Below are 15651 nucleotides of genomic sequence, written 5' to 3'. Positions count from 1 at the left end.
TCAGTATTTTTAGTGCACCTGTATTTTAGCCTCTGGAACATGATCACATGAGATCAGCTGTCGAGTGTTGCATGTGGCATCATCTTGGCACTCAAAACGTTTTAGATTTTGGAGAAGTTAAAAAAAAAAGATTTTGGAGAAGTTAAGATTTCAAATTTTCACAATATGGATGCAAACACGTATACAGAGAAAAAAATGCACTGAGTAAGTTTGGCAGAACCACCGTAAGTAGAAAAAAAAAATCAAGATTACCGTCAAACTTCCCCAAATTCACTGGAAACCAAAATCTATTTAACAAACATCCGTGATATGAAGAGTGAATACATCATACACAGAATTTCCAAAAATATCATGGAAAGCATGGATTATAAAAAACTGCCATAGATTTCAATTTTGGCACTAAAGTTACCATTTCTTTCTACTTTCTTTTGAAGTACTCTCATATTTAGACATTATTTATAAATAATTTGTTCTAAAGAGTTTGCTGTTTTAGTTTCAATAATCAAAATTCATTTTAATATGATTCAGATTTTTACTCAAAATCATAATTCATCAGATAATCTTATGCATGTTTCCTTACTTTAGTTTCTAATTTTAAAAAAAAAACCTGACTTTTATACAGTTTTAGTCTTTGAAGCCCAAATACCTTCTTCACCCTTGTCTTGACACAATTATCGTTGACTGAAAATCACTTTCTTTCCTCGGGGTTGGAACTCCACGGTTTCCTACAAAGAAGACTGTTGCCACTGCACAATCACGCGCCACAGACCGCACACCTGTCTTCCTGCTAGGTCTCCCAAATCCAATTCAGTCCAAAGAGATTTCTCATCTTTTTTCCTTCACTGTCCTATGTCAAGCCCCAGAGTCTCTTGCCTGGTTTACTTCAGAAAGCTTGTTACTATTTTTTTCCCCTCTAAGTCTTTGTGCACTAGAATTCAACCAGCTCACCCATGTTTGATCAAGTCAGAAAAATCCCAAAAATCTGTCCTGAGAATAAATCCATGTTCCCAAAGATTCAAATAGACTCAAATCCTAAGAAAATGCAATGCAAACTTGCTGTAGAACTTCTACCCAATAGCTCCTGGTTTTCTGACAAGCCACATTTCATGAGTAATCATGGGATTTCTTGCTCACACTGAGAAGGGAGCTATCTTCCAGCCACTGTTGAACTCGCCAGATGGCTCTAAAAGCCAGGGCGGAACCAAGCCAAAGCCAGGAACCACTAAAAGCTTCACCTGAGTTCCTGTGTGGGTGGCAGGAGCCCAGGAGCATCTTGCTTCCTGTGTCAGTAGCAGGGACCTGGATTGGAAAAAGAGCAGCCAGGACTGGAAGTGGTGCCCAGATAGGACAGCACCATCGCGGCTGGCAGCTTTACTTGCTGTATCACAACCCTAACCCCTTTACATAAACTTTTTTTGAAGATAGCTCTATGTGAACACAATGACTGACTAATATTAATATTATAAGGGTGAATGCAGTTTTAGCTGCTCTTCTAGCTGACCTCAATTTCTTATTCCGACAATAAAGTAGAAAAATTACGTTGTTATTAGCGAAAGAATAGCTAAAGAACATATATTGAAAAGAACTATCAAGAAATAAGAGTGGTTCTGAAAGTAACATTATTTAAGCAAAAGCGAACTAAGTGAAATAAAACTTGGGTGGAACTCGTAGGGTCTCATGATAGCTCTGAAAAAGTTGTTCAAAGGCAAATACAAGGAAAGGCTAAACACATCGGATCTGGATGCAAAATTCTAAAATTTATCTAATAAATACCCTACAGAGGAGACCAAGGCATGAGACAATCTGCTTAAAGTAATGAAGAAAATTGTCACAAAGAATTTTGTCTTTGTTTCTAATAAAAGTCTGTGCAAACAAGCAAAATCATTAATTGGCTGAAAATTCTATCAACTTTTAGAGTGGAAAATAGATACCTATCAGGAATGGAAATCAGAAATTGCCTCTAGAGTGTAGACAGTTACAAGAAATTACTGCTGGAAAAGAAAAATGTTTTACATTTAAAATCATAGCCAGACAAACTACCAATCGATGTTAGACTAAAAACAAATACCGGAAATTCTCTGCTTACATATCTTATAATTATTGTGCAGGGAGTCCAACAAAATCAAAAGACCTACAGAGAGCAGTGACAACTGCATGGGACTTAGAAGAAATGAAGAAAGGTAAAAAGGTAAAAAGGAATTTTAAAAGGTATTTGAAATCCAACCTGTTTCCATTCTAATTGAAGTGGAGCAACTATCAACAGCAGCAACTATAGCCGAGACCCAATGACATCACAAGTGGTTAAGTTCTCACAGCTTTGCCAGCAGCCAGAGCTGAGCTAATCTAAAGCCAGGAGCTTCCTCTGGTTCTCCCATGTGGTTGCTGGAGCCGAAGGTCTTGAGCCATCTCTGCTGCTTTCAAGACCACATCGCTTTGTCTGTTTTCCTAATCACAGACTCCTGCCTCCCTCGCAGGAGTCTCCCTTCTTCATCTGCTGTGATCTGGGCCACTGAGTTTCAGGCAAGGTTCTGGGTCTAGGACCTGGGCCAGAAGCAGGGAGGGGGAGGGATTATGCATCAACACAGTCTAAAAACCAAAGAAACTGAAGTAATTAGGTAAATCTAATCCTCCTGTTCATCTCATTTGACTATATTCAGCCATTAACACATTTTTAAAAGAAGCCCAGCATTTTAAAAGGGCCCAGCATGGTAACCTAGTGGCTAAATCCCTCAACTTGCACACTCTGTGATCCCATGTGGACATTGGTTCTAATCCCGGCAGCCCTATTTCCCATCCAGCTCCCTGCTTGAGGCTTAGGAAAGCAGTCAAGGATGGCCAAAGCATTGAAATCTTGCACCTGCATGGGAGACCCAGAGGAGGCTCCTGGCTCCTGACTTTAGATCAGCTGAGCTCTGGCCATTACAGCCACTTGGGGAATGAATCAACGCATGGAATATCTTTCTCTCCGTCTCCCCTCCTCTCTATATATCTGTCTTTTCAATAAAAATTTTAAAATCTTAAAAAAGTTTAAAAATAAACTATAATATCTGGTATTAGGCTAGGTGCTAAAGGCATAATAGTGAGCAAAACCAAATAAGTTGCTTGACCCATGGATAATAGCGTAAATAGCCAACACAGATTCACTGTGTATTACGTAGCACACACCTTCTAGGACTCAGGTATTAGATAACTCTCAGCAAAACTGCATAATAAAACTACTAGTAAGAAAACACACGGAAAATAGGATTTTCCTGTTTGTTTTTTAAAGACATACATCTTCTCATTCTTTACCAGCATGTACAAACTGAAGTCTGCTCTAGCTGGAGAGCAGGGCTGGGCACCGCAGCCAGCAGGTGAATTGCTTTACCTGGTTTTCTTATTCAAAACTGCCTTCTCTAGGGACCCATACTGCTCTTTGCAGGTTATAACAGTTTCCCTGTATTTCCAAGAACACTTTGCAGATTCAGGGCTTTTCACAATGTCTGTGTTCCAGAGCACTTGGCCTACCAGCGTAACTCTACACTGCTCTGCAACAGATAAAGTGACAGAAGCAGTCCTTTTAGAATGTGTAGTTAGGTAGATCGCAGTCCTCTGTGAATTTTAGATAAAAAGAAAATTATGGTTTCCTGTCATTCTTGCTAAATATTTGGTAGTCCTATTCAGAACAACTGATCATTTAAAATATTTTAAACAGGAATTATTAAACGGGAAAAAAATTAGAAAAGGAAGCTATTGTAGGGGGCCAACATTATGGCACAGTAGATATATTTGCTGCCTACAATGCCAGCATCCCATATGAGAGCTAGTTAACTCCTGCTGCTCCATTTCTAATTCCAGCTCTGTATCAATGCACCTGGGAATGCAGAAGATGGCCCTAGTCCTTGGGATCCTGCACCCCAGAGACCCACATGCATCTCCTGGCTCCTGCACACAGTCTGATCTAGCCCCAGCTGCCACAGCCATCTAGGGAACGATTCAGTACATAGAAGATTCTCTTTCCCTATCTTACTTGGCATTTCTGTAATTCTGCCTTTTGAGCAAGTAAATCATTTCTAAATAACATATTTTAATGGGAATCTCAAAAGTGTCTATAGATTTCTACTATGTTGTAACCTTAACTAAAATCATAAGTAAGCATTAAATGAGTTTGCTAGGTCTTTACGGTGCTAAACACCTCATTCATGCTTTAAGTAGGCCTTCACTGAACTGACCTGCATGGAAGACTCTACATGGGAACATATTCTTTCAACTGTATGTTGGACAGACCCTACTGGTCTCCCTTGTATGTAAACAAATGGCAATATCTGACTTTGTAATAAAAAATAAGTAAATCTTAAAAAAAAAAAAAGCAGTAAAGGGAGTAGAAAGAGAAGCAGAAGATGAACCCTGGGTTTCTGATGTGATTTTGAAACTAACACATCGAAAGAGTAAACGCAACACTGGGTTTGAGATTTTCTTAGGTGTTTGTTGTTCGATTCTTTTTGTAGGTGTCTGATTTCCCTTCATCCTGCGCTCCAGCTGAGGCTCCACGTTCTTTGGAGCCTGGCTGTGTCATAACCCATGTCTGATTATCTTGATGTTACTAGCCTAATTAGGGATGCTAAAACATGTATTTAAGATATTTCTGCCATCCTATTAGTTTGTAGCCATCCCTAAGGATTCTATTCATGACTGTTGATTATATTTTAATATTTTGTCTTTGGACAACTGCAGGAGTTTGTGTTCGTCTGTGGCCATGCCTTAGCGTGTTTACCCTTCTTCCACCTCTCTTTTCTAAAGGGAAACGAAACAATGCCATTAAATCCATGGAAAAGATGCATTCATCTGGATTTCAAAATCTTGCAAAATTAAGGAAGAAAATGAAAGGTGTTTAACCATTGAATAAAGACACCTTCCTAAGAGCTGCCTGTCTTCCTGACAAGGTATTTTAATAATTTGATTTCACCCAAACATTTCAAAACATCTATCTAAATTATTCAAATAGTCTTTTTTAAAATTTTGAATTTCTGCTCCTTTTAATTTCAGAGAGACTTACATGGTTAGATGAGGTTCCATTACACACATGACTCTAAGAAGGGATAATGACACGCCTACCGGAAGAAAATGTATTCTGCTTTCTTCCATGTTAGAAATTCTGTGACCGACCCTGTTAGTTCCAGTTGCATAGTTCTACTCTTTGCCCTTTCATCTCAGCTCTCTCCCCTGACTGTCTCCCCCTGTTCTTTAGCCTGGCATCTTTTGTGCTTGTAGATGTCAGGAAGGCATGGGCAGCACACCAAACCGAGCCTATCAGGAAAGCTCAGGGAAGCTGACTGACATGGGTTCGATAATTAGCACAATGCCAGACACACTGCTCAATAAGCAGCTGCTGAATTAATGGATGTGTGCGCTGCCTGACGGTTGTAAAGGCTTCAACGTGATCACCCGGGCTAATTGGCTGGGCATTGTCAATGAGAGCGAAGGACTGACCTGTTCCTCCGAAGTCAGTATAACTGATTTAAAGACTTCCTTTAACGATACAACAATTGTATTCATTTTGAATACTGATGTCAGTAATTTTTGCAACCAATGTATACTTTCAATGATTTTTGTATTATCCTGAATAACAAAAAGATAATGTTTTAAAAAGTAGGTAGTAAATTTTAAGGTGAAGTATAAAAATTGCATAAAATATTTTAGACACCCAATTTATAATTACAATAGTTCTTGAAAGATCCAGTCTAACACAACTCCAAGACTAACTAAATATTTTAAGATTACTGCAATGTCCTCAAATCTCCTAGACTTAGTTTTCAACTGATTTTGTCAATCTTTTCCACATTCAATAATATAATAAATACAAATTATGTTCCAGTTAGCATGTTCTATACCTTGTCTTACAAGGTGCTTCTGAAATGTACTTCATAAAACTAACAGTAAAATTTAGTTTCTCTAGCCACTTTGTATTATACCTCTATAGAGCAAAGGGCCATAAATGTGGATGAATTCAAGTCTTCAAACACTTGGGCAGCAGCACATGGAGACCTCTGCTCCCTGGCATATTTGCATATCCATTTCATGTTAGGATTCTTACTGTCTCCACACTGCTCCTCAGATCTACAATAGTATTTGCCCAAGAGAAAACAGGAATGGTTATTATTAGTGTAGAAAAAAAAAGCCACTTCTTTATATATTCACATTTTAACTACTCTATGATGTCCAATCGTTGGTTGTAGCATCTTGAGTTTATTTAGTCAAAACTGGAGGCACTGGAAGAAAACTCAATAGCAAAAGAATAAAACATCAACATTGCATTTGTCTTTCTTCCGTTCTAGTAGGGCATTGCATAAATAGGAACTATAGGCTACACTTCATAACTGAAGAGAAATAAAAAGAAAAGGAAGTTATATGTCAGCTCATGAGATTTTTGCTTGCGTCCAGTATTTGATGTCCACTAAAAAGCAGAATCTCTCCCTCCCCCATCCAAGTAAAAAGCTCCACCAAAGTAGTTCACATGCAAGTGATGCTTACATTGTTGTTGTTAATAATTCACATAGCTCGGACATTTCCAAAGCCTGAAAAAATCTGCACTAGTCTGCTAAATTGCATAAAAACAATTACCTAACACAAGACACTTTGAGATGCTTGCTTTCAAGCTCACCCATTCCTCTTCCTAAGTTACAAGTTTGACCCTAACGCAATGCCATCTGCATGTGTCAAAATACATTTTCTGATTATTAGAGTTAGAGCCTTAAACTTTCTTGCTTTGCTTTCTTGCCACACACTCTTGGTCCTTCATAAAATATTCATGGACTTGCACCAGGCTGTGCAATCATGAAACATCAGCAACCCATGACAAGTTTACTCTGCTCAGCGGCAAGTTTGGTGAAGTACATTTTTTGTTCTAACATGGTTGAAGGCCACATTGATCCAGCAAAGGATGAATGCCCATACTAATGAGCCCTCCATTCTTGCACCGACGGCTTTTTTCTCTGAATTTGCTGGGATTTTAAACCAGGCAGAACCTTACTTGGAGAATTATAAGCTTAGGAAATGTAATTGCTCCCAAGGTATTTGCTATTTTCTTTCTTTGAACAACTGCTGCTGATGGGAGATAAATACTGAAATCCTCCTTTCAAACGACTTTCTCAATACACACATTAGGTCTTGAAGGGTTTGTCATTATAGAAAGGCAGCATCCCCTCATTCCCATCTTTTACAAGTTGGTTTGTCTTCTCAGTGCCCAAACCTTAAAATTCAGGATTCACTTGACTGAGTTTTCTGCTTTTCCGATCACTAGACCCACACACATCCAGGTTAGCAAGTACTTTCTTCCGTTCCCCTTTACTATCAACATTTCATGTAGAAAATGTTGATGGAGGATTAGTCACACAGGACATTACTCTGAGAGAGTCAACCTATTTCCCCCTTAAGAAATGAGAAATGAACATACATAGATTGCCTTCTGCATCCCTTGCCAGCAACCTCCACATAGGACAAGTCCCAAGAATGCAGGTTGAGAAAAAGTAATCAGAGGACGCAGGAGGAATGGAACCACTTCAGTTTCTTTGTGCTATGGCTATGTTGCTCGAAACTACCACTAAAAGTTTCAGAATCACCAAATAGTGCTACTTGCCAGTTACCATGAAAATAGAAACAGACACATCTGCCTCGCAATGGAAGATTTCTGGGACATTGCACCTGTGTAAATCATGCCTGCCCTTCTTCCTTTCCTCATCTAATTGACATTTATAAAAGAGCAAGGATATTAGAAGATAATGCAACTATGAAAAGGGACCTCAGAAATGCTGTGAGCTATACCAGTCTTCAACCTTGTCAAGGAGGACATCCTAGAGTGTTTCTTCATGAAAAAAATCTGTTAGTTAACACATATTCAAACAAAAGGTACCTAGAAGGAGCTCTATAAATCTATCAGTCTATCTATGCACCAATCTATGAACTTTCCCTTCTGTCCTTCTGTGTATCTAACAATTGGATGCATCCTGAGAACATAAAAATGAAACAAGCGGAAAACAGAAAGTACATCCTAGAAAAAGTTAAATCCAGGAAAATATTTTCTGTCACTCACCTTTTCTGCAGACTGGGCTGTACCAAAAAAGATGGGAATGAAAGCTAACCAAATGATGCAGGTGGTATACATGGTAAATCCAATGGGTTTGGCTTCGTTGAAAGTCTCTGGAACACCTCTCGTTTTAATGGCATAAACAGTACAAGTGACCATCAAGAGGATACTGTATCCAAGTGAACAAATGAGTGAGAGATCGGAAATGTCACACTTGAGCACTCCCCTGGCCTTCTCCGGATCTAGAGTCCGCTGTTCTCCATAGTCGATGATGATGTGTGGGGGATCCACGACAAACCAGACAAAGACCCCTAGCAGCTGCACGGAGATGAGGCTGAAGGTGATCACCAGCTGAGACGCTGGACTTATGAACTTGGGCGCAGTGACAGATTTCTTGCCCTGCTCAAATATTCGGTGGATTCGGTTTGTTTTGGTCAGAAGGGCTGCATAGCTGAAACACATGCCAAGTCCCAGGAAGATCCGTCGGAAGGAGCATATGACCGTATCCGGCGCTGCAATCATTAAAAAGGTGATGGAATAACAGAGAAAAATGCCTGTCAGGAGCACGTAACTTAGTTCACGTCCCGAAGCCCTCACGATCGGTGTGTCGTTATAACGGACAAAGGTCATGATCACGAAGGAGGTGGCTATGATTCCCAGTATTGCAATGAACACAGGCACCGCAGCCCAGGGAGAATGCCACTCCAGCTTGATGATGGGGATGCGCTGGCAGCCTGTGCGGTTGGTGTTGGGTCTCTGGTCCAAGGGGCAGAGTTCACAGGAGAGTTCATCCACCTGGTAGTTGTAACCTTCGCAGCGTTCACAGTGCCAGCAGCAAGGCACCCCCTTCACTGTTTTCTTCCTCTCGCCAGGCTTACAGGGCAGGCTGCAGACAGAGGCCGGGCGAGCGTGTTCTTTTTCAGACCACTGCATGTCTTCTACCTGTGGGTATAAAAAATTAATAAGCCTTCCATTTTTTCCCCATTTATAATATCCTAATCCTAGCCACAGGTTTGTAATAAATCACTGAAAACTGACAGGACAAATACAGTTTACCATAATAAAAACTTGGTTTCTTTCCTCAATATTGACTTTATTAAAGTGTTAAGTGATTGGGTCCAATAAATCATTCACAACATCAAGTTGATGAGTGCCATTAGTTTCCATTTACCTTCTCATTCTTGACCAATTTGACATTAGGAGAATGATTTGTCGGCCCAAACAAATACATATGTAAAAGCTGATCCGTGTCCTCCAGCTGCAATTGGGGAAATTCAAATCACACTGTCAATTTGGGAAAGAACTAGCAAAACAAATTGACCTGATTTTCTTCATGTGCTCATGGAAATCACCATATTTACATTGTTTAGGCTCAACCTATACTTCTTACTTTGCAGGCCCACACTATGCATAACAGCACATTAAATAGCATAACTTGACAGTAATATTTTCCATTGAACAAAAGCAGTGAAATTACTGCAAAGGTGGGAGTCTCCTACTGTGGTTGATATTTGCCTCAGGTTCATAAAGCCCCACCTTATGTTTTCAGGTGAAATAAAACAGAATCTCTCTGTTGAAGAAAAGTCTTTTTTGAAGGGGACAGTACCAACTATTGAGCTTCTACCTTGAACTGTTTACAGTATTAGAAATACAGTAATCTAGGCAGAACAATAGGACATCACTGATAACAAGATGTTATCAGTGTTCTCCATAGTCGATGATGATGTGTGGGGGATCCACGACAAACCAGACAAAGACCCCTAGCAGCTGCACGGAGATGAGGCTGAAGGTGATCACCAGCTGAGACGCTGGACTTATGAACTTGGGCGCAGTGACAGATTTCTTGCCCTGCTCAAATATTTGGTGGATTCGGTTTGTTTTGGTCAGAAGGGCTGCATAGCTGAAACACATGCCAAGTCCCAGGAAGATCCGTCGGAAGGAGCATATGACCGTATCCGTATGCTAAGACTGCTTAGGATGTCAAGGGCTACTCTGAAAGCAAGGCTCTATGAAGGAAATGATCTGTTTACTGGTGGGAACAGTAGCTGACACAGATTGTGCCCTCCATAAATACTGGTTGGCTTTGAGGATTAAAGGATTGGAAGAGCAAGAGGGCAGGTCCCTGAAGAATAAGGTGCGGTCAGGAAAGGACTCACTTAGAAATGGAAGGCTGCTTGCAGAAACACAGAAAAGGGCAAACAAGGAATGCAAAATGGCCCATCAACAGCCTTTGTCACTCTCCAAAAGATAAGAAAGTATAAAGTCAGCCTCCAAAATAGCCCCCCGGTACCCTCTCCTCCTGGGCATCCACACACCCATGGATTGGTCTGCTCCCAATTTGAATAGGGCTGATCTACACAAACAACAGTGTATTTTAGAAATGGTAGTGCATGATTTTCAAGCCCAGGTTCTAAGCCTGTGCTTATAGAGTGGACTGAAAACACGTCCTTGCAAAAAATAAAGGAATGAAAAAAAATACACAAAGCAAGGTGGTTTCGAGGGAGGGGGAAACATAAGGAAGTGAAGTCCAGTTATCTTCTCAGAACTGTCCTAATGAAATATGTGGTTTCTCTTCTCTTTATATTAAAAATAAATGCATAAATAAACAAAGGCTAGTGGAAAAGCAAAAGACATGGTGGCTTCTGCCTTCCTCTTAGACTATTCAGTCTTGAGAACATGTGCTATCGCACAAACATTCAGGCATCTCCGAGGAAATGAAGGGAAGCCACCCACTATCAACCAGCACAGTGTACCATGTACATAAGGGACCAGGGAAAGAGCCATGGGGCCCCAGCCAAGCCACCAATGTCTAGCTCAAGCTGACATCCTTATCGCAGTCTCACTGGAGATTCTGAACTGGAACAACCCAGCTCAAGCTGTTCCTTTCTAATCTCTGAAAGCATGTGGGATGACAAATGCTTATTGTTCTCAGCTGCTCAATTGTGTGGTTATTTGTTTTACAGCAATAAACAACTAACACAGCTTACATAAACTTAGCACTCTGTAGACAGCAGAAGTGTGATAATTTATTGAGAAAGAGCTCTTAGGGATGGCTCTTCTCTACCTCAAAAATGATCCCATGTGTGCAGTGCCAGCAATATCTACTAGTCATCTGATTGTTGCGTCCTATTTGCCAAGCAGGTGACAGACTGTTCATTCGAGCCCTTACTTGGGGCTGCTTTCTTAAGTCTAGGGTGAATAGATGAGGCAGGGAATTGCAGTTACTCAGCTTAAAAGTTGCAGAGGGCTACAAAATCTCCCCCAAAATTGAGGGAAAAAAATCATGCTTACTTAAATCTCAGACACCATCCCTTGAGACAATAAATGGCTCATATTAGGTTTTACTGACTTTAAAAGGTTATTTTATTTAGGTACAGGATTGTGGTTAGAAGGGGGAAAAGTTGAATCAAAAGCACACAGTGGCTGAGAAGAAATGAAATGCTCCATGGAGTGGTGACAGTATCGATTTTATACCCTAATGGACTCATAAGATAACAAGATACTTTTTTTCTTAAGATTATGCTTCAAAGGTAATTACTGCAAGACCAAAATTACATTTTGTTTGGAGCTTCTATAGATTTATAATGTGGGTCAGAAATTTAAAAAAAAAAAAAAAAGGACCAAAAGAAAATAGATTGGTTAGCAGCCCTGAAGGTCAGCTTCTCTAGCTGCAAGTCTGATGTTTTAACTTCTCAGTACACTCTATTTTTCAGAGGGAAATAAGTGTATGAGTAAAGAAATATACCTATCTTGAGTAAGTTTCTTATGAAGGATGGGTACTTATCATTAAAATTTAAATAGGAAATCTTCCTTGACAAGTTTTCTGTACTTTGGACCAATACAGAAATCGCATTCCATAAATTAAACATGATGGTACCAGCACAATGGAAAATATACAGTATCTTAATAGTTGTAAATTTTAAGACAAAAACAATGTGTTTAAGCTGTATATGCAATATTTTAATAGCGTTTAAGGATGTTTTAGTAAACAGACTCAATAATATGACAGCATGTTTATCAAGGATTCTAGTTATACAGAAGTAAACTGGAGATAGACTTTTTTGTTAAAGTCTGTGAAACAACCCATATTCACCATGAGGAGGAACAAGCAACAAGCCTACAATTTGAGATGAACAACTTGTGCATCATTTCAATTGTAAATAATTCTACTTGCAAACTTTAAACTGCCCAATTTTTACAGCTGTTACCAATCATACATAAGAGCCACTCAACCCCTCTCTTGCTAACTTTGCACACTGGCCCATGTTTCCTAAGGTGTACGGAGAAGCCTTGTCTGTACATTGTTAACACTTGTTTTCCTCACCCTTGGCATGACTCTGCCACTACGATGGTTTTCTGTCTAAACCATGCAACCTAGCAGACGGATCATCATTACACCAGACCATCCAAGGCCTAAACAGCTCCTTCCTGCCTTGGCGGTGACTCACTCAGGAGGTTCATGCACTACACTTCAGAAACCCACGTCACCAGCTGGTTTCTGCTGTCACAACCTGTTATTACTGCAGACAAATCCACCAACCATTGCAAAGGCAGAAATTTCTGGGTGGGTATGCTTCCATCATTTTAATCTTTAATCTTCTAAAGCAGTCAACCCAGAGTAATGGTGCATGGCCTCTTTAAAGCAGAACATCATTTTTATAGATTTTCTTGGTGTGCTTTTAATAATTCTCAAAAAGTGATTACAAGAATTTTGCAATCAACTTTTTACTAATCAATAATTTGTAATATTCACTACAGAATTCTCACTCAAAATACCTTCAGTACACTGCTTTCCAAAGCTATTAAATGGCCTGTTCATTAATGCAACCAATATACATGTGGTAAAATAATTAATCATGCCATTTTTATTTCTTTTCCTCTCCCCTTAATTATAAATATAGCATTAGCAATCATTTTAGTGATAAGCTTAACACTTCAGTATTCAAGACTCAACTCCTAATTTCGCTTCTGTAATTGAGGACAAAACATGCAAACATTTCTAGCCACATAATATTTTCCTCAAATCTTATTAAATGTCACACAATCAACAGGATTACCAAGTGCATTTCATCCACTTGTGTATTTAAGATGTCAAATATTTGATACATTTGAGGAGAAGCATTTGTTCTGGCGCTCAGATGGCAGTCGCGGTGTCCACATCCCATATAATGCTTGGGTTTAATGCTCACCTCCAGTTCAGAATCAGGGCCCTTCTAATACACACGGCAGTGATGGCCTAAGAGACAGAGCTTCTGCAACCCACTCAGGAGTCTTCACTGGGGTTCCCACCTTCAAGTGAGACCAGCCCAGCGATCCAAGGCTTCTGGATAGTCAGTCAATGATGGTAGCACATCATCTCTCTCTCTTCCTGCTGCCCATGCCCTCCCTCTCCCCCTTCTTCTCAGATATAAGTTTTTGAAAAGGTGCTCTATTTGACCCAAAAATAAGAAAATTCCATCAAAATTTAAAAACTTTTTCTATTTTGTGTAATATATGTATGCATCTTCCTAATAGCTATGCTTTTTTGTTATCATGCTCATCTTTACATGATCACAATTGCAACCTTTCTTCAAAGAGGTAGGATCACTACATTTAAAAATCCAATATGTTTGAAATCATCTCCAGAATGAAGTCTTAGGTTTATGTTATGTTCAACTCTATATAGCACTTAAGATGCAAACACTTATATTTTAAGACATTTTTTAAAATTGGAGAGTAGTTCATTTACAATGTCATTAAGATAACATAACATTCTCAAGAATAAATTTAGCAAAAGGAGCACAAGATTTATTCACTGACAAGTATAAAACATCATCATATGATACTCTGCCGGCTCTACCTTCAGACCAAAGATGGTCTCCCCAAGAAACCATTGAACTTATCTGGACAATATGATGCTGGACTTTATCCTTGGCAAATGCTTGCAATGAAAGAATCTCAACAGAATCTGAACTGTGGTAAAGCAACAAGGTGGAGGAATCCACCTTAATCCCAATGCCTGTAAAAGTGTGTCACATAATGCAATGTAATCAATAAAAAAAAAGCATCTACAGAAAAAAAAAAATCATCATCATAGAAGTGGCAACGAGCCTAAACAGACAAGAAGGAATATCATGCTCACAGATCAGAAGACTTACTATTGGTTGTGATGGTAGTTATAGATTCCCAAATTATAGAGCCATATAAAAATTCCTGTTGACTCATTTTGGTATTTTAACAAACATGCTAGGTATACATGGAAAAGTAAAGTGTTCATACTAAACAATCAAGTTTGAAAGTAAACAACAATGTTGGAGAACTTATATATTTAAAATTTAATACAATAGCAGATGTACTGATCAAAGCAGAGTAAAAAAGGGCATAACATATGAAAATTAATGCAATAGATTTAAGGCACCAGAATTAAATCCTTATATGTCAGGGCAATTGATTTTTTTGACAGAAATATCTGAACAATTCCCTGAAGAAAGAATGCACTTTGCAACGCATAGCTCCAAGACAACCAGATATCTAAATGCATGTTCCCTGCATCATAGCATCTGAAAAAAACAACTCAAAGTGTATCAAAAACGTAATGTAAGCATTTCACCAATAGGAAAACCTTTGGTAAGAATAAGAATAAAAATTTTAGGACTTGAATTAGGTAACGATTTCTCAGATATGAAGACAAAAACAGAAGTAATAAAATAAAAAGACAAATTGGGATTCATCATTATTAAACATTTTTGTGCTTCAAGAGACACCATAAAGATTGTGAAAAGAGGGGCAGTCCTTTGCACAGTGGTTAAGATGCTGCTTGGAACAACCCACTTCTCTCAGCAGAGGGCCTGGATATTGTGAGCTTGCTGTGTCTTCAGTGGGTCCTATTGATGCAGACTCTAGGAGAGATAGTAGGTGATGATTAAGTGCCTGGGTCCCTGTGCCTCCTGAACGGAAGACACAAACTCCACTCCAGGCTGCCATCCGGCTGGCCCAGACGTGGCAACTCTGGCCATGTGGACAATAAGCTACCAAAGCAAAGCCGTGTGTGTATGTGCACACATGCGTGTGCACACAGGCAAGTGCTTCTTAAATAAAATTCAAATACATATTGTGAAAAGAGACTCTACTCTTTCATTCACATCTGAGAAGACTACTATCCAGAACAATTAAAAAAAAAACAGCTGAAAATTCAATAAGCACTGGTCCAATTCAATGGAGCTAACCAATAAATGGAACAGAAAATTCCTCTAAAGATTATATACAAATGAACAAAAGCACATGAGTGATTATGCATGCATGTATGCATCGCTTTACTCCTGAAGTGGCTAAAGTGACCAAGGCTTGGTCAGGCTGCAGTCAGAAGTTAGGAACGCCAATGAGGTCGCCTACATGGTTGCTAGCAACCCAAGCTCTTGAGCCATTATTTTCTGCCTTCGGGTGCATTACCAGGGATCTGGAATGGAAGCAGGGTAGTCAGAGCTCAAACTGTCACTCCAATCCAGGATATTGGCATTGTGTGTAACAGCTTAGTGCAGGGCAATACAATGTTATTCCATGAATTGTGTACTTGAAAAGAGAGATTTTGTAACTCAAATTATCTCAATGAA

General features: G+C 39.3%; 1 protein-coding gene across 3 annotated transcripts in view; it reads right to left on the bottom strand.

Annotated features, from left to right (window-relative positions):
• Positions 1-15651, bottom strand: part of GRM8 (glutamate metabotropic receptor 8) — a 565201-nt gene that overhangs the window by 42834 nt on the left and 506716 nt on the right. For all 3 annotated transcript variants that reach the window (XM_041001985.1, XM_041001987.1, XM_041001986.1), the window contains one exon: positions 8069-9004. In XM_041001985.1, coding sequence (XP_040857919.1) covers positions 8069-9004 — 936 coding nt within the window. The remainder of the gene's footprint in view (positions 1-8068; positions 9005-15651) is intronic.

This window comes from Ochotona curzoniae, unplaced genomic scaffold (genome assembly GCF_017591425.1).
Source record: "Ochotona curzoniae isolate NIBS_2020 unplaced genomic scaffold, NIBS_Ocur_1.0 scaffold_2476, whole genome shotgun sequence".
NCBI lineage: Eukaryota > Metazoa > Chordata > Mammalia > Lagomorpha > Ochotonidae > Ochotona > Ochotona curzoniae.
The sequence above is the reverse complement of the archived record's forward strand: the minus strand, read 5'-3'. Positions and strand labels throughout refer to the sequence as shown.